Genomic DNA, 22,549 nt, shown 5'->3' with positions numbered 1-22,549 from the left:
TTTTTGCTCTGACATGCACTGTCAACTGTGGGACCTTATATAGACAGGTGTGTGCCTTTCCAAATCATGTCCAATCAATTGAATTTACCACAGGTGGACTCCAATCAAGTTGTAGTAACATCTCAAGGATGATCAATGGAAACAGGATGCACCTGAGCTAAATTTCAAGTATCATAGCAAAGGCTCTGAATACTTAATGTAAATTTACATGTACATTTACATTTACGTCATTTAGCAGACACTCTCATCCATATATCCATATTTTTAATTTTAATTTGTTTTATATATATATATATATATATATATATATTTATTTTATTTATTTATGTATTATACATTTTTTTGGGGGGTAGAAGGATTACTTTTATACTATCCCAGGTATTCCTTAAAGAGGTAGGGTTTAAAGTGTCTCCGGAAGGTGGTCAGTGACTCTGCTGTCCTGGCGTCGTGAGGGAGTTTGTTCCACCATTGGGATGCCAAAGCAGTGCCTGGATTAGGACCTGTGCCGCTTCCTGTGTAAGGTAGGGTCGTACTCTGCGAATGTTGTAGAGCAGGGGTGTCAAACTCATTTTAGCTCAGGGGCCACATGGAGGAAAATCTATTCCCAAGTGGGCCGGACCGGAAAAATCATGGTATATATAACTTAAAAACAACAACTTCAGATTGTTTTCTTTGTTTTAATACGATCAACATACAACATAAAGCTGGAGCCTGAGGACAGTGTGTCCAAAATAGTACAAGCACAACATAACTATTAATCATAAAACACGTCAAGTTTATTTGAAAATTCTAAAGAAAAAGAACACACAAACACACAATGCCTCAGTGATTAACAGAACTGTTTCACAGATCACAGAACTATATCAGGGTGTCATTTCTCAGGCAGAAATGTAGATAAAAATAATGAAATCCTGTTCCCCAAACAAGTGCAAGAACCACAGAGTCAAGAATAGGTTAAATATACAAATAAAATAAAATCAATTAAAAACAATAGCACATCAACATAAAAACATATAAACATAAAGCTGGAGCCTGAGGACAGTGTCCAAAAGCACAACATCACTATTAATCATAAAACACCTCAAGTTATTTGAAAGTTCTGAGGACAAAGAACACACAAACACACAATGCCTCAGTGATTCACAGAAGTATATCACAGATCACAGAACTATATCAGGGTGTCATTTCTCAGGCAGAAATGTAGATAAAAATAATGAAATCCTGTTCCCCAAACAAGTGCAAGAACCACAGAGTCAAGAATAGGTTAAATATACAAATAAAATAAAATCAATTAAAAACAATAGCATATCAACATAAAAACATATAAACATAAATCTGAAAGCGTTGCTCAAACTCCCGTAACAGTCCAGTTATTTTATCTTTGAACCGCTTCATGTCTGCCACATGTTGGGTCGCGCACACATTTTTCAGACAGGGGAAGTGAGCTGCATCACCACCGGCAAGTTGCGTCTCCCACAATGACAGCTTCAACTTGAAAAAACGTATGCTGTCATAATACTGCGTGACAACTTTGTTGCGCCCTTGCAGCTGTTTGTTCAAGTTATTCAGGTGCTCTGTAACATCCACCATAAATGCAAGGTCCGGCATCCATTCTGCGGAATGAAATTCTAACACTGGTTTGCCCTTTTCTTCCATGAACTGTTCAATTTCTTCTCGTAAATCAAAGAAACGCCTCAGCACAGCACCTCGGCTTAACCATCTTACCTCAGTGTGGTATGGCAGGCCATAGATGTGGTCTTTCTCTCTGAGAAGGCTGTCAAACTGACGGTGATTCAGGCTTCTGGATCGGATGAAATTAACAGTTTGGATGACCACCTTCATGACGTTATCCATCTTTAATGACTTGCAACACAAAGCCTCCTGGTGCAAAATACAGTGAAAAGTCAAAAATCACGTCCTCCATTTGCAGATTGCACTTTCTCTCTGAACTTTGTCACAACGCCTGCTTTTTTCCCGATCATTGAGGGCGCACCATCTGTAGCCAGGCTGAAAGCGCGGGACCAGTCCACTCCGACCCTGTCCAGCGTGCCGACGAGTGCGGTAAAAATATCAGCTGCTGTCGTTGTATCTGTCATCGGCACCAACTCCACGAACTCCTCGGTGACGGTCAATGTGTCATCAACTCCGCGGATGAAAAAATGGCCAGTTGTGCAACATCTGTAATGTCCGTGCTTTCATCAATTGCAACCCAAAAACGCAATAAATGACTTTACTTTTTGCTTCAACTGGCTGTCCAAATCCACTGAAAGATCGGAAATCCTGTCTGCAACTGTGTTTCTTGTCAGGCTGATATTTGCAAAAGCCTGCCGCTTTTCAGGGCATACAATCTCCGCTGCCTTCATCATGCATGTTTTTACAAATTCACCCTCACTAAATGGTTTTGAAGCCACTGCGATTTCATTAGCAATGAGGTAGCTAGCTTTCACTGCAGCGTCACTGATGTCTCGGCTGTGAGTAAACACAGACTGCTGTTTCTTCAGACCCGCCAACAGTTCATTCACCTTCTCTCATCTCCGCTGTCCTTGAAAGTTGTCATATTTGTCGGCATGAAGACTCACATAGTGGCGACGAAGGTTATATTCTTTCAGCACTGCAACATGCTCTGAACACACCAAACATACAGCTTTCCCATTCAATTCCGTGATTAAATAGGATGACCATTTTTCTTGGAACACTCTGCACTCTGCGTCCACTTTTCTCTTTTTTGACAGAGACATATTGGGGCAATGAGGGTGCCAAAGCACATAATGTTAAAAGTAGAAGCCGTAATAAATATCGCGGGCAAAACAAAGTAGCTCATTGGCTGCACGTGCTTGACCTACTTGCTCTGCCCCGGTATAAACAGTTTGCTTGCTTAACACAATTGCTATTGCGCCATCCAGTGGACGCAATTGGAACAGCAGTTTATTTTATTGAAAAATTGCAGCGCATTTTTATACTTACAAAAAAAAAAAAAAAAACTTTTTTTATTTTTATTTTTATTTTTAAATCATCTCGCGGGCCGGATTAAACCCGTTTGCGGGCCTGATCCGGCCCGCGGGCCGTACGTTTAACACCCCTGTTGTAGAGCATGAACCTACAGGATCGGGTCACCGCTTTGATGTTAGCGGAGAACGACAAGGTGTTGTCCAGGGTCACGCCAAGGTTCTTTGCACTCTGGGAGGAGGACACAATAGAGTTGTCAACCGTGATGGCGAGATCATGGAGCGGGCAGTCCTTCCCCGGGAGGAAGAGCAGCTCCGTCTTGCCGAGGTTCAGCTTGAGGTGGTGATCCGACATCCGCACTGATATGTCTGCCAGACATGCAGAGATGCGATTCGCCACCTGGTTATCAGAAGGGGAAAGGAGAAGATGAATTGTGTGTCGTCTGCGTAGCAATGATAGGAGAGACCATGTGAGGATACGACAGAGCCAAGTGACTTGGTGTATAGAGAGAATAGGAGAGGGCCTAGAACTGAGCCCTGGGGGACACCAGTGGTGAGAGCACGTGGTGCGGAGACAGATTCTCGCCACGCCACCTGGTAGGAGCGACCTGTCAGGTAGGACGCAATCCAAGAGTGAGCCGCGCCGGAGATGTCCAACTCGGAGAGGGTGGAGAGGAGGATCTGATGGTTCACAGTATCAAAGGCAGCAGATAGGTCTAGAAGGATGAGCGTAGAGGAGAGAGAGTTAGCTTTAGCAGTGCGGAGAGCCTCCGTGACACAGAGAAGAGCAGTCTCAGTTGAATGACCAGTCTTGAAACCTGACTGGTTTGGATCAAGAAGGTCATTCTGAGATAGATAGCAGGATAGTTGGCTATAGACGGCACGCTCAAGAGTTTTGGAGAGAAAAGAAAGAAGGGATACTGGTCTGTAGTTGTTGACATCGGAGGGATCGAGTGTAGGTTTTTTGAGGAGGGGTGCAACTCTCGCTCTCTTGAAGATGCAAGGGACATAGCCAGCGGACAAGGATGAGTTGATGAGCGATGTGAGGTAAGGGAGAAGGTCTCCGGAAATGGTCTGGAGAAGAGAGGAGGGGATAGGGTCAAGCGGGCAGGTTGTTGGGCGGCCGGCCATCACAAGTCGCAAGATTTCATCTGGAGAGAGAGAGGGGAGAAAGAAGTCAAAGCATAGGGTAGGGCAGTGTGAGCAGGACCAGCGGTGTCATTTGACTTAATAAATGAGGATCGGATGTCGTCAACCTTCTTTTCAAAATGGTTGACGAAGTCATCCACAGAGAGGGAGGAGGGAGGGGGAGGAGGAGGAGGATTCAGCAGGGAGGAGAAGGTGGCAAAGAGCTTCCTAGGGTTAGAGGCAGAGGCTTGAAATTTAGAGTGGTAGAAAGTGGCTTTAGCAGCAGAAATGGAGGAAGAGAATGTAGAGAGGAGGGAGTGGAAAGATGACAGGTCCGCAGGGAGTCTAGTTTTCCTCCATTTCCGCTCGACTGCCCGGAGCCCTGTTCTATGAGCTCGCAATGAATCGTCAAGCCACGGAGCAGGAGGGGAGGACCGAGCCGGCTGGGAGGATAGGTGTAAATAAGTGCAGAAATGTCTAAAAACCTATTTTTGTTTTGTCATTATGGGGTATTGGGTGTAGATTGATGAGAAAAATCAATTTTAGAATAAGGCTGAAACGTAACAAAATGTGGAAAAAGTCAAGTGGTCTGAATACTTTCCGAATGCACTGTATATATATATATATATACAGTGAGGGAAAAAAGTGTTTGATCCCCTGCTGATTTTGTATGTTTGCCCACTGACAAAGACATGATCAGTCTATCATTATAATGGCAGGTATATTTGAACAGTGAGAGACAGAATAACAACAAAAAAATCCAGAAAAACGCATGTCAAAAATGTTATAAATTGATTTGCATTTTAATGAGCTAAATAAGTATTTGACCCCTCTGCAAAACATTACTTAGTACTTGGTGGAAAAACCCTTGTTGGCAATCACAGAGGTCAGACGTTTCTTGTAGTTGGCCACCAGGTTTGCACACATCTCAGGAGGGATTTTGTCCCACTCCTCTTTGTAGATCTTCTCCAAGTCATTAAGGTTTTGAGCCTGATGTTTGGCAACTCAAACCTTCAGCTCCCTTCACAGATTTTCTATGGGATTAAGGTCTGGAGACAGGCTAGGCCACTCCAGGACCTTAATGTGCTTCCTCATGAGCCACTCCTTTGTTGCCTTGGCCGTGTGTTTTGGGTCATTGTCATGCTGGAATACCCATCCATGACCATTTTTCAATGCACTGGCTGAGGGAAGGAGGTTCTCACCCAAGATTTGACGGTACATGGCCCTGTCCATCTTCCCTTTGATGCGGTGAAGTTGTCCTGTCCCCTAAGCAGAAAAACAACCCAAAAGCATAATGTTTCCACCTCCATGTTTGACGGTGGGGATGGTACTCTTGGGGTCATAGGCAGCATTCCTCCTCCTCCAAACACGGCGAGTTGAGTTGATGCCAAAGAGCTCAATTTTGGTCTTATCTGACCACAACATTTTCACCCAGTTGTCCTCTGAATCATTCAGATGTTCATTGGCAAACTTCAGACGGGCATGTATATGTGCTTTCTTGAGCAGGGGTACCTTGCGGGCGCTGCAGGATTTCAGTCCTTCACGGTGTAGTGTGTTACCAATTGTTTTCTTCGTGACTATGGTCCCAGCTGCCTTGAGATCATTGACAAGATCCTCCCGTGTAGTTCTGGGCTGATTCCTCACCGTTCTCATGATAATTGCAACTCCACGAGGTGAGATCTTACATGGAGCCCCAGGCCGAGGGAGATCGACAGTTATTTTGTGTTTCTTCCATTTGCGAATAATCGCACCAACTATTGTCACCTTCTCACCAAGCTGCTTGGCAATGGTCTTGTAGCCCATTCCAGACTTGTGTAGGTCTACAATCTTGTCCCTGACATCATTGGAGAGCTCTTTGGTCTTGGCCATGGTGGAGAGTTTGGAATCTGATTGATTGATTGCTTCTGTGGACAGGTGTCTTTTATACAGGTAACAAGCTGAGATTAGGAGCACTCCCTTTAAGAGTGTGCTCCTAATCTCATCTCATTACCTGTGTAAAAGGCACCTGGGAGCCAGAAATCTTTCTGATTGAGAGGGGGTCAAATACTTATTTCCCTCATTAAAATGCAAATCAATTTATAAAATTTTTGTCATGCGTTTTTCTGGATGTTTTTGTTGTTATTCTGTCTCTCACTGTTCAAATAAACCTACCATTACAATTATAGACTGATCATTTCTTTGTCAGTGGGCAAACGTACAAAATCAGCAGGGGATCAAATACTTTTTTCCCTCACTGTATATATACACAGTGAGGGAAAAAAGTATTTGATCCCCTGCTGATTTTGTACGTTTGCCCACTGACAAAGACATGATCATTCTATAATTTTAATGGTAGGTTTATTTGAACAGTGAGAGACAGAATAACAACAACAAAATCAAGAAATACGCATGTCAAAAATGTTATAAATTGATTTGCATTTTAATGAGGGAAAACATTTTTTGACCCTTCTGCAAAACATGACTTAGTACTTGGTGGCAAAACCCTTTGGTGGCAAAAACTTTTCTTGTAGTTGGCCACCAGGTTTGCACACATTTCAGGAGGGATTTTGTCCCACTCCTCTTTGCAGATCTTCTCCAAGTAATTAAGGTTTCGAGCCTGACGTTTGGCAACTCGAACCTTCAGCTCCATCCACAGATTTTCTATGAGATTAAGGTCTGGAGACTGGCTAGGCCACTCCAGGACCTTAATGTGCTTCTTCTTGAGCCATTCCTTTGTTGCCTTAGCCGTGTGTTTTGGGTCATTGTCATGCTGGAACACCCATCCACGACCCATTTTCAATGCCCTGGCTGAGGGAAGGAGGTTCTCACCCAATATTTGACGGTACATGGCCCCGTCCATTGTCCCTTTGATGCGGTGAAGTTGTCTTGTCCCCTTAGCAGAAAAACACCCCCAAAGCATAATGTTTCCACCTCCATGTTTGACGGTGGGGATGGTGTTCTTGGGGTCATAGGCAGCAGCATTCCTCCTCCTCCAAACACGGCGAGTTGAGTTGATGCCAAAGAGCTCAATTTTGGTCTCATCTGACCACAACACTTTCACCCAGTTCTCCTCTGAATCATTCAGATGTTCATTGGCAAACTTCAGGCGATGGTCTTGTAGCCCATTCCAGCCTTGTGTAGGTCTACAATCGTGTCCCTGACATTCTTGGAGAGCTCTTTGGTCTTGGCCATGGTGGAGAGTTTGGAATCTGATTGATTGATTGCTTCTGTGGATAGGTGTCTTTTATACAGGTAACAAGCTGAGATTAGGAGCACTCCCTTTAAGAGTGTGCTCCTAATCTCAGCTTGTTACCTGTATAAAAGACACCTGGGAGACAGAAATCTTTCTGATTGAGAGGGGGTCAAATACTTATTTCCCTCATTAAAAATGCAAATCAATTTATAACATTTTTGACATGCGTTTTTCTGGATTTTTTTGTTGTTATTCTGTCTCTCACTGTTCAAATAAACCTACCATTAAAATTATAGACTGATAATTTCATTGTCAGTGGGCAAACGTACAAAATCAGCAGGGGATCAAATACTTTTTTCCCTCACTGTGTATATATATATATATATATATATATATATATATATATATATATATTTTTATAAACACAACATACAATCCAATATTCTCTTAGACTAGTCAAGTAAAGTGTACATGTAGCAAATGACATATACGTGTACGTATGACATCTACAGGTGTAGGATCTTAATTTGATCACCCTGTTGTTGCCCTAACAAAAAATCGAAAGAACCCCTACAAAATGTCAGTTAATTCTAATTCTCGGGACATTAATTCACATTTCCTGTTGTTGCAGGATTATTTTCCTGCTGTGAGAAACTGCTCAAATTAAAATCCCACATCTGTAATGTCTACTAATACTCTTTAATAGCATCCTCTCTCTGTCCTCTTTCCTTCCTGATCACTTAGCTCAGAGGACCTGATTTATGAAAAGGCATTTAGTGCTTTTACCTATCAGTCGCCGTGGAGAAAAGGAGACGTGAAGAGGAAGTAATTTGGGCCTATTGGAACACATCCCCTCTCTTACCATGGTAGGAAAGGAACCATGGAATTATAATTACTAGGGATTCTATTTCTATATCACACACTGACTGGATAATACTCTCAATACTTCTCATCTGTCTCCCTATGGGGCACTACAGTATATCCAGTGTGTTTTGGACACCTCACCAAAACCTCTTTGGATTAGATACAAGGGTGTCCTGTCCTGTCCTAGGTATTCTCCCGGCACTCCAAGACGCTCCGGCGCTCCAAAAAAAACAAGGCCATTTAGTAAGGCTCTATAAATAGCAGTGAAGTAGTGCATTACAGAAGTATATTAACCCAGACCCATCTCTTATCCCCCCGGGGGCCAAATAGGATGACATGGTGAGAACAACAACAGAGCAGGAATGGGTGGACCGGAATATGGGTGTGTGTGCACGTGCAGTGAGCAGTTGAGGATGTAGTCTGGGTTATTTTGGGATGGTGTGAGAAGCGAATGTGAGTGATTTAGATATTCTCGGTCAGGGACTAAACTCACTGCTGATAATCTAGGAGGGTTACACTGTGGTGTGCGTAATTTGACCAGGCTTGAGGTGTGTCTCAGTGTGTGTGTGTGTGTGTGTGTGTGTGTGTGTGTGGGCAGGGGACTGTGGCTCTGACCCGACTTCCGCACTAAACCTGCTCTAATCTTGGCAGCATTAACTTCATCTGTACAGTGAAACCTGAAGGATCCATTGACCCATAGGACACAGTGAGAGGAAGGCATTTACTAAATGACTAGTGGAAAATCATAGGGTGTTGCTTAGCTGCTTACTCTAATCAGATGATTGACGCTACTGACGATTAGAGTAAAAACCCTCCCTTTTTTGGGCCAGGCTTTTTTTTACCGATGTTGCATTGTGTTATTTGTTTATTGCATATCACTAATTCTTCTGTGGCTGCGGCTGATGCAATGCTTTTTGTGAAATGAAAGGGATTTCTAAAATATAAGCCCCCCCACCCCACCCCCTGCACACATACACATGCATGTTCACATGCACGCATCGATACAGACACACAAACACGTACACATGGCTTACTCACAGGTGGATGTATATAACAAAGTCAATTATCAGTATTGGATAGAAATGAGGATATCAGGGAGAACAGAGATTCAAAAAGAATACAAAAGGGACTATGTGTGTGACTATAAAATACACAATGGTGACACACACACAGACCGAGCAATGGTGAACACACAAAGGGCTTTATCTTCATGCCCACACATGGGCAGCTTAGAGGAGCCAGCAGACGTGCCAGTGTCCTAGTCGCCAAGCAGACACACACACAGAGCCTCCTCCACCTCCCACTATGTCTCTGCAGGAATCCCATCTCAGCACCACACCAGTGTGTGTGTGTGTGTGTGTGTGTGTGATAATTTTCTTCTTCTACAGAGCCACACACACACATGCTCAAACACACCTCCTCACATATGTTGTCTGTGTGAGCATGTGTCTCATTCTATGCACCATAAAGACAATGTTTGGCTACAGATACTTAAATACTTTTTCATGATCATTCCCTCTCTTTAATGAACAATCCAGAAAGCCAATTTTATGTCAACCTCTTAAGTCACGAGCTCCACCAAACACCACATACCTTCTGCAGTGACATTCTTTCTGCTGTAAATGTGTGCAGTATGTTGCCATGTGTGTCTATGTCTGTGCATGTCTCTCTCCTCAGTCAGCGTCCACTCTCCATGTATGTGTGAATGTGTGATTGTCTGCGTTCAAGCGAGTGTGTGTGCTTGTGTGCATAAGTGTGTGTACGTGCGTGTATGACTGTGTGTATACTTGTGTGTACAGTATATGTGTATGTGAGAGGTCTGTTCTCTCCTCCAGCAGTCAGTGGGCTCTCTGCTGCAGCTCCATTGTCTGAAAGACTATAATTAATTGGAGGAGAAGTGTGGCTGTTGACCTTTTCGCAGGTGATCGTCAGCCTGCCGCGCTCCGCTCGTTAATCGCTCAGCCATCACTCTCTTTCATGACGACGGCAATTACACACCGGTCGCCCGGCGCACAGAGCAACAGTCGAAACGGCCACCTCCACACCAGGCAGACACACACTCTTACACAATGATGCACTCACAAACACACACTCACACACTGACATACACACACTCATGCAAACACACGCATGATAAAATAATGCATCAACACATCAGAGGCACGCACGCACGCACACAGACAGACACACACACACACACACACACACACACACACACACACACACACACACACACACACACACACACAGAGTATCCCCTATTACCCACCCTGTACAGCTTCCCTCCCTGTGTAACAATGTTCATTTCACCTGCCCATTACCTGAAATCTGTGTGACATTAGAATAATGCTAACTTTCCTAATGCTCCACTTATCTGGGAGGTCATAAACGTATCATAGAAATGAGACGGGCTGAGAGCCATGTTCCCTTCCTGGGTGGGCACAGGTCAAGCGTTTCAGACACTTTGGAGGGATTTCTAGCTAGTACTACTCTGCGTGAGTGGCAGACAGATTGTGTAGATTGATGATGGAGACTAGAAGTGAGGTGTAAGAACAAGGAAGAGTCTTTATCATAGGATCCCTGTCATTAGAACCAGGAAGAGTCTTTATCATAGGATCCCTGTCATTAGAACCAGGAAGAGTCTTTATCATAGGATCCCTGTCATTAGAACCAGGAAGAGTCTTTATCATAGGATCCCTGTCATTAGAACCAGGAAGAATCTCTATAACAGGATACCTGTCATTAGAGTATCTCCTCTTTTCTGGATTATTCACAGCTACATTTACACTTGAGTTAGCTATAGCATAGCGTGTCTCAACTCAGAGCTCCTTACATTGAGTGGGTTGAGGAACACTGCGCAAGCAGACCCATGGGGGGGGGGGCTGTACAAAAGGAATTCCAGATAGTCCCTTCCCTGATCTAGAGGTCTGTTGGATAAAGATATCTCAAGGCCATAAAGCACATTTCATATATTTGAAAATATTGAATATATTTGAATCCAAGTCTGTATAACTAAACAAAGTGAGACACCACAAGGTGACGTTTTGGGCTCTACAAAAAGCTGACCCCAAAGAAGTTGACATCAACTGGATGGATAGAGAGCAGGAGAGACAGAGGAGAGGGAAAAACAAACACACAGAAATAGATAGGAAACAGAGGACTGAGATGAGATGATGAGAGGAGAGCGAGGGAGAAAAACAGAGAGAGAGAAAGGGAGAGCTCTTAATTTCCTGATCAGCACTGATCTATGTTGAGGAGCTGGAGATAATTGAGATGTTTGTGTTGCTCCTTTTTATTCCTCCACTCTCTTTCATTCTCTCTCTGTCTTTCACTCTCTCCTCGTCCCTCTCTCTTTTTCACCAAGGCGTAATTATTTGCAATTTGCCTAAGTCATCCATTTGCTGGGACGCCAAGCATGAAAAATAGGCAATTTTGTCAAAATGGAAATGTCTCTCGTAGTCAACCTAGGGGAAATAACCCGGGGAGAGGTGCTGTCTGATGGAGCCCATCTGATAACTGTCACAGGAGCAGAAATATTAAAGTGGCCACATCAGGCTGCCACCAAGGTGTGTGTGTGTACGTCTGTATGTATGTACAGTATGCATGTGTGTGTGTGTGTGTAGGGGGGAAGTTGTGAACTTTGTGAGGTGCCCAGCCAAGAGCCTGCTTGCAACTAGCCAGGGGCGTCAGGGGTCATTGGCGGTTGTACCTACCAGTCGGCGCACATAACGATGTCAAAGTGTCCCTCCAACGCTGTAACATCTGTCTCACAGTCCCACCTCATCACCCTGCAGGATGGGTAGAAGTTCAAGTTCAAGTTTTATTGTCACATGCACAAGTACAGTGAAATGCTTAACTTGCAAGCACTACCCAACAGTGCAGTAATCAATATCAAAATAGTATAACTAATAAAAGTTTTTTTTTAAAGAGAATAAAAAAATAAATAGATATATACTGAACAAAAATATAAATGTAACATGTAAAGTGTTGGTCCCATATTTCATGAGCTGAAATAAAAGATCCCAGAAAATTTCCATGCACACAAAAATATTATTTACAGTGGGGGGAAAAAGTATTTAGTCAGCCACCAATTGTGCAAGTTCTCCCACTTAAAAAGATGAGAGAGGCCTGTAATTTTCATCATAGGTACACGTCAACTATGACAGACAAAATGAGAATTTTTTTCTCCAGAAAATCACATTGTAGGATTTTAATGAATTTATTTGCAAATTATGGTGGAAAATAAGTATTTGGTCAATAACAAACGTTTCTCAATACTTTGTTATATACCCTTTGTTGGCAATGACACAGGTCAAACGTTTTCTGTAAGTCTTCACAAGGTTTTCATACACTGTTGCTGGTATTTTGGCCCATTCCTCCATGCAGATCTCCTCTAGAGCAGTGATGTTTTGGGGCTGTCGCTGGGCAACACGGACTTTCAACTCCCTCCAAAGATTTTCTATGGGGTTGAGATCTGGAGACTGGCTAGGCCACTCCAGGACCTTGAAATGCTTCTTACGAAGCCACTCCTTCGTTGCCCGGGCGGTGTGTTTGGGATCATTGTCATGCTGAAAGACCCAGCCACGTTTCATCTTCAATGCCCTTGCTGATGGAAGGAGGTTTTCACTCAAAATCTCACGATACATGGCCCCATTCATTCTTTCCTTTACACGGATCAGTCATCCTGGTCCCTTTGCAGAAAAACAGCCCCAAATCATGATGTTTCCACCCCCATGCTTCACAGTAGGTATGGTGTTCTTTGGATGCAACTCAGCATTCTTTGTCCTCCAAACACGACGAGTTGAGTTTTTACCAAAAAGTTCTATTTTGGTTTCATCTGACCATATGACATTCTCCCAATCCTCTTCTGGATCATCCAAATGCACTCTAGCAAACTTCAGACGGGCCTGGACATGTACTGGCTTAAGCAGGGGGACACATCTGGCACTGCAGGATTTGAGTCCCTGGCGGCGTAGTGTGTTACTGATGGTAGGCTTTGTTACTTTGGTCCCAGCTCTCTGCAGGTCATTCACTAGGTCCCCCCCGTGTGGTTCTGGGATTTTTGCTCACCGTTCTTGTGATCATTTTGACCCCACGGGGTGAGATCTTGCGTGGAGCCCCAGATCGAGGGAGATTATCAGTGGTCTTGTATGTCTTCCATTTCCTAATAATTGCTCCCACAGTTGATTTCTTCAAACCAAGCTGCTTACCTATTGCAGATTCAGTCTTCCCAGCCTGGTGCAGGTCTACAATGTTGTTTCTGGTGTCCTTTGACAGCTCTTTGGTCTTGGCCATAGTGGAGTTTGGAGTGTGACTGTTTGAGGTTGTGGACAGGTGTCTTTTATACTGATAACAAGTTCAAACAGGTGCCATTAATACAGGTAACGAGTGGAGGACAGAGGAGCCTCTTAAAGAAGAAGTTACAGGTCTGTGAGAGACAGAAATCTTGCTTGTTTGTAGGTGACCAAATACTTATTTTCCACCATAATTTGCAAATAAATTCATTAAAAATCCTACAATGTGATTTTCTGGATTTTTTTTCTCAATTTGTCTGTCATAGTTGACGTGTACCTATGATGAAAATGTCAGGCCTCTCTCATCTTTTTAAGTGGGAGAACTTGCACAATTGGTGGCTGACTAAATACTTTTGTTCCCCACTGTATCTTCAATTTTGTGCACAAATGTGTTTACATCCCTGTTAGTGAACATTTCTCCTGCTGGGGACAATAAAAGGCCACTCTAAAATGTGCAGTTTTGTCACATAACACAATACAACAGATGTCTCAAGTTTTGAGGGAGTGTGCAATTGGCATGCTGACTGCAGGAATGTCCACCAGAGCTGTTGCCAGAGAATTTAATGATCATTTCTCTACCATAAGCCACCTCCAACGTCATTTTAGAGAATTTGGCAGTACGTCCAACCGGCCTCACAACCGCAGATCATGTGTAACCACGCCAGCCCAGGACCTCGACATCCGGCTTCTTCACCTGCGGGATCGTCTGAGACCAGCCACCCGAACAGTTGATGAAGCTGAGGAGTATTTCTGTCTGTAATAAATAAAGCTCTTTTGTGGGGAAAAACTCATTCTGATTGGTTGGGCCTGCCTCCCCAGTGGGTGGTCCTGGCTCCCAAGTGGGTGGGCCTATGCCCTCTCAGGCCCATGCATGGCTGCGCCCCTGCCCAGTCATGTGAAATCCATAGATTAGGGCCTAATGAATTGATTTCAATTGACTGATTTCCTTATATGAACTGTAACTCAGTAAAATCATTGATATTGTTGCATGTTGCGTTTATATTTTTGTTCAGTATATATATATATATATATATATAATTCTATATATATATATATATAATTCTACAGTGGGGAGAACAAGTATTTGATACATGATGCATTAACATTTGTTGCATTCTACATAAAAATATGGAGCTGATTAGATGAATATTGGCCCAGCTTCATCCGGGTTTGGCCCGTGTAGGCCGTCATTGTAAATAAGAATTTGTCCTTAACTGACTTGCCTAGTTAAATAAAGGTTAATATATATATATATATATATATATATATATATATATATATATACACACACATACAGTGGGGAGAACAAGTATTTGATACACTGCCAATTTTGCAGGTTTTCCTACTTACAAAGCATGTAGAGGTCTGAAATATTTATCATAGGTACACTTCAACTGTGAGAGACGGAATCTAAAACAAAAATCCAGAAAATCACATTGTATGATTTTTAAGTAATTAATTTGCATTTTATTGCATGACATAAGTATTTGATCACCTACCAACCAGTAAGAATTCCGGCTCTCACAGACCTGTTAGTTTTTCTTTAAGAAGCCCTCCTGTTCTCCACTCATTACCTGTATTAACTGCACCTGTTTGAACTCGTTACCTGTATAAAATACACCTGTCCACACACTCAATCAAACAGACTCCAACCTCTCCACAATGGCCAAGACCAGAGAGCTGTGTAAGGACATCAGGGATAACCTGCACAAAGCTGGGATGGGCTACAGGACAATAGGCAAGCAGCTTGGTGAGAAGGCAACAACTGTTGACGCAATTATTAGAAAATTGAAGAAGTTCAAGATGACGGTCAATCACCCTCGGTCTGGGCCTCCATGCAAGATCTCACCTCGTGGGGCATCAATGATCATGAGGAAGGTGAGGGATCAGCCCAGAACTACACGGCAGGACCTGGTCAATGACCTGAAGAGAGCTGGGACCACAGTCTCAAAGAAAACCATTAGTAACACACTACGCCGTCATGGATTAAAATCCTGCAGCGCACGCAAGGTCCCCCTGCTCAAGCCAGCGCATGTCCAGGCCCGTCTGAAGTTTGCCAATGACCATCTGGATGGAGGAATGGGAGAAGGTCATGTGGTCTGATGAGACAAAAATAGAGCTTTTTGGTCTAAACTCCACTCGCCGTGTTTGGAGGAAGAAGAAGGATGAGTACAACCCCAAGAACACCATCCCAACCGTGAAGCATGGAGGTGGAAACATCATTCTTTGAGGATGCTTTTCTGCAAAGGGGACAGGACGACTGCACCGTATTGAGGGGAGGATGGATGGGGCCATGTATCGCGAGATCTTGGCTAACAACCTCCTTCCCTCAGTAAGAGCATTGAAGATGGGTCGTGGCTGGGTCTTCTAGCATGACAACGACCCGAAACACACAGCCAGGGCAACTAAGGAGTGGCTCCGTAAGAAGCATCTCAAGGTCCTGGAGTGGCCTAGCCAGTCTCCAGACCTGAACCCAATAGAACATCTTTGGAGGGAGCTGAAAGTCCGTATTGCACAGCGACAGCCCCGAAACCTGAAGGATCTGGAGGTCTGTATGGAGGAGTGGGCCAAAATCCCTGCTGCAGTGTGTGCAAACCTGGTCAAGATCTACAGGAAACGTATGATCTCTGTAATTGCAAACAAAGGTTTCTGTACCAAATATTAAGTTCTGCTTTTCTGATGTATCAAATACTTATGTCATGCAATAAAATGCAAATTAATTACTTAAAAATCATACAATGTGATTTTCTGGATTTTTGTTTTAGATTCCGTCTCTCACAGTTGAAGTGTACCTATGATAAAAATGACAGACCTCTACATGTTTTGTCAGTAGGAAAACCTGCAAAATCGGCAGTGTATCAAATACTTGTTCTCCCCACCAGTCAAAAGTTTGGACACACCTACTCATTCAAGGGTTTTTCTTTATTTTCAAAAAATTGTAAATTGTAGATTAATAGTGAAGACATCAAAACTATGAAATAACACATATGGAATCATGTAGTAACCAAAAAAGTGTTAAACAAATCAACATTTATTTTATATTTGAGATTCTTCAAATAGCCACCCTTTGCCTTGATGACAGCTTTGCACACTCTTGGCATTCTCTCAACCAGCTTCATGAGGTAGTCACCTGGAATGCGTTTCAAAAAACAGATGTGCCTTCTTAAAAGTTAATTTCTTAATGCATTTGAGCCAATCAGTTGTGTTGTGACAAGGTAGGGGGGGTATACAGAAGATAGCCCTATTTGGTAAAATACCAAGTCCATATTATGGCAAGAACAGCTCAAATAAGCAAAGAGAAACGACAGTCCATCATTACTTTAAGACATGAAGGTCAGTCAATACTGAACATTTCAAGAACTTTGAAAGTTTCTTCAAGTGCAGTCGCAAAAACCATCATGCGCTATGATGAAAATGGCTCTCATGAGGACAGCCACAGGAATGGAAGACCCAGAGTTACCTCTGCTGCAGAGGATAAGTTCATTACAGTTACCAGCCTCAGAAATTGCAGCCCAAATAAATGCTTCACAGAGTTCAAGTAACAGACACATCTCAACATCAACTGTTCAGAGGGGACTGTGTGAATCAGTCCTTCATGGTCGAATTGATACAAAGACACCACTACTAAAGGACACCAACAAGAAGAAGAGACCTGCTTGGGCCAAGAAACACGAGCAAAATGTGGAAATGTGTCCTTTAGTCTGGAGTCCATCTTTGTGAGACGCCTGTGGGTGAATGGATGATCTCTATATGTGTAGTTCCCACCGTAAAGCATGGAGGAGGAGATGTTATGGTGTGGGGGTGCTTTGCTGGTGACACTGTTTGTAATTTATTTAGAATTCAAGGCACACTTAACCAGCATGGCTACCACAGCATTCTGCAGCGATACGCCATCCCATCTGGTTTGGGCTTAGTGGGACTATCATTTGTTTTTCAACAGGACAATGACCCAACACACCTCCAGGCTGTGTAAGGGCTATTTTACCAAGAAGGAGAGTGATGGAGTGCTGCATCAGATGACCTGGCCTCCACAATCACCCAACCTCAACCCAATTGAGATGGTTTGGGATGAGCAGGATGGCAGAGTGAAGGAAAAGCAGCCAACAAGTGTGGGAACTCCTTCAAGACTGTTGGAAAAGCATTCCAGGTGAATCTGGTTGAGAGAATGACAAGAGTGTGCAAAGCTGTCATCAAGGCAAAGGGTGGCTATTTGAAGAATCTCAAATATAAATATATTTTGATTTGGTTAACACTTTGGTTACTACATGATTCCATATGTGTTATTTCATAGTTTGATGTCTTCACTATTATTCTACAATGTAAAAAATAGTAAAAATAAAGAAAAACCCTTGAATGAGTAGGTGTGTACAAACTTTTGACTGGTACTGTATATACAGTGGGGGAAAAAAGTATTTAGTCAGCCACCAATTGTGCAAGTTCTCCCACTTAAAAAGATGAGAGAGGCCAGTAATTTTCATCATAGGTACACGTCAACTATGACAGACAAAATGAGAAAAGAATTTCTAGAAAATCACATTGTAGGATTTTTAATGAATTTATTTGCAAATTATGGTGGAAAATAAGTATTTGGTCAATAACAAAAGTTTCTCAATACTTTGTTATATACCCTTTGTTGGCAATGACACAGGTCAAACGTTTTCTGTAAGTCTTCACAAGGTTTTAACACTCTGTTGCTGGTATTTTGGCCCATTCCTCCATGCAGATCTCCTCTAGAGCAGTGATGTTTTGGGGCTGTCGCTGGGCAACACAGACTTTCAACTCCCTCCAAAGATTTTCTACGGGGTTGAGATCTGGAGACTGGCTAGGCCACTCCAGGACCTTGAAATGCTTCTTACGAAGCCACTCCTTCGTTGCCCGGGCGGTGTGTTTGGGGTCATTGTCATGCTGAAAGACCCAGCCACGTTTCATCTTCAATGCCCTTGCTGATGGAAGGAGGTTTTCACTCAAAATCTCACGATACATGGCCCCATTCATTCTTTCCTTTACACGGATCAGTCGTCCTGGTCCCTTTGCAGAAAAACAGCCCCAAAGCATGATGTTTCCACCCCCATGCTTCACAGTAGGTATGGTGTTCTTTGGATGCAACTCAGCATTCTTTGTCCTCCAAACACGACGAGTTTAGTTTTTACCAAAAAGTTCTATTTTGGTTTCATCTGACCATATGACATTCTCCCAATCCTCTTCTGGATCATCCAAATGCACTCTAGCAAACTTCAGACGGGCCTGGACATGTACTGGCTTAAGCAGGGGGACACGTCTGGCACTGCAGGATTTGGGTCCCTGGCGGCGTAGTGTGTTACTGATGGTAGGCTTTGTTACTTTGGTCCCAGCTCTCTGCAGGTCATTCACTAGGTCCCCCCGTGTGGTTCTGGGATTTTTGCTCACCGTTCTTGTGATCATTTTGACCCCACGGGGTGAGATCTTACATGGAGCCCCAGATCGAGGGAGATTATCAGTGGTCTTGTATGTCTTCCATTTCCTAATAATTGCTCCCACAGTTGATTTCTTCAAACCAAGCTGCTTACCTATTGCAGATTCAGTCTTCCCAGCCTGGTGCAGGTCTACAATTTTGTTTCTGGTGTCCTTTGACAGCTCTTTGGTCTTGGCCATAGTGGAGTTTGGAGTATGACTGTTTGAGGTTGTGGACAGGTGTCTTTTATACTGATAACAAGTTCAAACAGGTGCCATTAATACAGGTGACGAGTGGAGGACAGAGGAGTCTCTTAAAGAAGAAGTTACAGGTCTGTGAGATCCAGAAATCGTGCTTGTTTGTAGGTGACCAAATACTTATTTTCCACCATAATTTGCAAATAAATTCATAAAAAATCCTACAATGTGATTTTCTTGATTTTTTTTCCTCAATTTGTCTGTCATAGTTGGTGTGTACCTATGATGAAAATTACAGGCCTCTCTCATCTTTTTAAGTGGGAGAACTTGCACAATTGGTGGCTGACTAAATACTTTTTTTCCCCACTGTACACTACCGTTCAAAAGTTTGGGGTCACTTAGAAATGTCCTTGTTTTCGAAAGAAAACAAATTTTTTGTCCATTAAAATAACATCAAATTGATCAGAAATACAGTGTAGACATTGTTAATGTTGTAAATGGCTATTGTAGCTGAAAACGACAGATTTTTAATGGAATATCTACATAGGCGTACAGAGGCCCATTATCAGCAACATTCAGTCCTGTGTTCCAATGGCACGTTGTGTTTGCTAATCCAAGTTTATCATTTTAAAAGGCTAACATCACCAACAAACTATCATGGTCCAAACACACCAAGAAAGTTGTGAAGAGGGCACAACAAAGCCTATTCCCCCTCAGGAGACTGAAAAGATTTGGCATGGGTCCTCAGATCCTCATAAAGTTCTACAGCTGCACCATCGAGAGCATCCTGACTGGTTGCATCACCGCCTGGTATGGCAACTGCTCAGCCTCCGACCACAAGGCACTATAGAGGGTAGTGCGTACGGCCCAGTACATCACTGGGGCCAAGCTTCCTGCCATCGAGGACCTCTATACCAGGCGGTGTCAGAGGAAGGCCCTCAAAATTGTCAAAGACTCCAGCCACCCTAGTCATAGACTGTTCTCTCTGCTACCGCACGGCAAGCGGTACCGGAGCACCAAGTCTAGGTCCAAAAGGCTTCTCAACAGCTTCTACCCCCAAGCCATAAGACTCCTGAACAGCTAATCATGGCTACCCGGACAATTTGCACTGCCCCCCCACCCCAACCCCGTCCCCCTTTTTTACTCTGCTGCTACTCTGTTTATTATTTATGCATTGTCACTTTAACTCTACCCACACGTACATATTACCTCAATTACCTCGACTAGCCGGTGCCCCCGCACATTGACTCTGCTCCGGTACCCCCCTGTATATAGCCTCCCTACTGTTCTTTTATTTTACTGCTGCTCTTTAGTTATTTGCTTGTATTTTTTTAGCTTAACAGTTTTTTTTTTTACTTTGCATTGTTGGTTAAGGGCTTGTAAGTAAGCATTTCACTGTAATGTCTACACCTGTTGTATTCGGCGCAAGTGGCAAATAAAAATTGATTTGATTTGATTTAATTGATCATTAGAAAACCCTTTTGCAATTACGTTAACACAGCTGAAAACTGTTGTGCTGATTAAAGAAGCAATAAAACTGGCCTTCTTGAGACTAGTTGAGTATCTGGAGCATCAGAAATTGTGGGTTCTGGGTTCGATTACAGGATCAAAATGGCCAGAAACAAATAACTTTCTTCTGAAACTCGTCAGTCTATTCTTGTTCTGAGAAATGAAGGCTATTCCATGCGAGAAATTGCCAAGAAACTGAAGATCTCGTACAACACTGTGTAGTACTCCCTTCACAGAACAGCGCAAACTGGCTCTAACCAGAATAGAAAGAGGAGTGCGAGGCCCCGGTGCACAACTGAGCAAGAGGACAAATACATTAGAGTGTCTAGTTTGAGAAACAGACGCCACACAGGTCCTCAACTGGCAGCTTCATTAAATAGTACCCGCAAAACACCAGTCTCAACGTCAACAGTGAAGAGGCGACTCCGGGATGCTGACCTTCTAGGCAGAGTTGCAAAGAAAAAGCCATATCTCAGACTGGCCAATAAAAAGAAAAGATGAAAATGGGCAAAAGAACACAGACACTGGACAGAGGAAGATTGGAAAAAAAGTGTTATGGACAGACGAATTCGGATCACAAAGTTCGGATCACAAAGAAGAACATTTGTGAGACGCAGACCAAATGAAAATATGATGGAGGAGTGCTTGATGCCATCTGTCAAGCATGGTGGAGGCAATGTGATTGTCTGGGGGTGCTTTGGTGGTGGTAACGTGGGAGATTTGTACAGGGTAAAAGGGATCTTGAAGAAGGAAGGCCATCACTCCATTTTGCAACGCCATGCCATACCCTGTGAACGGCACTTGATTGGAGCCAATTTCCTCTTACAACAGGACAATGACCCAAAGCACAGCTCTAAAATATGCAAGAACTATTTAGGGAAGAAGCAGTCAGCTGGTATTCTGTCTATAATGGAGTGGCCAGCACAGTCACCGGATCTCAACCCTATTGAGCTGTTGTGGGAGCAGCTTGACCGTATGGTACGTAAGAAGTGCCCATCAAGCCAATCCAACTTGTGGGAGGTGCTTCAGGAAGCATGGGGTGAAATCTCTTCAGATTACCTCAACAAATTGACAACTAGAATGCCAAAGGTCTGCAAGGCTGTAATTGCTCCAAATTGAGGATTATTTGACGAAAGCAAAGTTTGAAGGACACAATTATTATTTCAATTAAAAATCAACGGTAGCGTATATATAATAAAGAAAACATGAGAAATAAGAAATGAGAGAGGAAGCTATATACAGGGTCAGTGCCAATTTCACATTTACAATGTGCAGGGATACTGGAGTATTTTTAGAATGGCAAAGGGCTTAGGGAAGAGTAACATACTGTAGCGTAACTAACTATCGTTTACGGTCACACGATCAGGTACAAATATGCTCATTCTCCCTTAAAAATAAGTTATGCTCCCTTTCTCCTTGTCCTGCTCACTCCCTCCCTCCTTTCTTCCCCTCAGTGTGTTGTCCCCTCGCATCTCAACACCCCCACTGTGTGTGTGCCTCAGTGCGCAGAGGTAAAACACACCTCGTCAGACCTCTCAGAGAGAGCCCTATCTGACATGACACCTGAAATCAACAGCTCCATTGTCTCAGCCCAGGAATCCCACTGCTACGACTGCTGTCACCACTGACAGGTACTCTCCATGTCTACAGGAGTGTCATCAGTGGGCCACTCTGTAGTGTATTGTGAGGGCTGCTCCTGCTATTAATGTACTAGCCCCAGCGCCTGACAGCCCCCTCCTATAGACTATCCATGCCCCCTGCCTGTGGTCACTACTTCCTCCTCCTTTCCATCTCTCCCGGGGGGTAGGGTGTTCATCTCTCCAGCCAGTTAACTCTCTCTCTCTCTCTCTCTCTCTCTCTCTCTCTCTCTCTCTCTCTCTCTCTCTCTCTCTCTCTCTCTCTCTCTCTCTCTCTCTCTCTCTCTCTCTCTCTCTCTCTCTCTCTCTCTCTCTCTCTCTCTCTCTCTCTCTCTCTCTCTCTCTCTCTCTCTCTCTCTCTCTCTCTCTCTC

General features: G+C 43.4%; 1 protein-coding gene across 1 annotated transcript in view; it reads right to left on the bottom strand.

The window, feature by feature from the left end:
* Window positions 1-22,549, bottom strand: part of camkmt (calmodulin-lysine N-methyltransferase) — a 192,493-nt gene that overhangs the window by 50,471 nt on the left and 119,473 nt on the right. The window contains exon 8 of the mRNA XM_041859027.2: window positions 11,823-11,897. Coding sequence (XP_041714961.2) covers window positions 11,823-11,897 — 75 coding nt within the window. The remainder of the gene's footprint in view (window positions 1-11,822; window positions 11,898-22,549) is intronic.

The sequence above is a fragment of the Coregonus clupeaformis genome, chromosome 31 (genome assembly GCF_020615455.1).
Source record: "Coregonus clupeaformis isolate EN_2021a chromosome 31, ASM2061545v1, whole genome shotgun sequence".
Lineage (NCBI taxonomy): Eukaryota > Metazoa > Chordata > Actinopteri > Salmoniformes > Salmonidae > Coregonus > Coregonus clupeaformis.
This window is presented reverse-complemented; position numbering and strand designations above follow the sequence as displayed.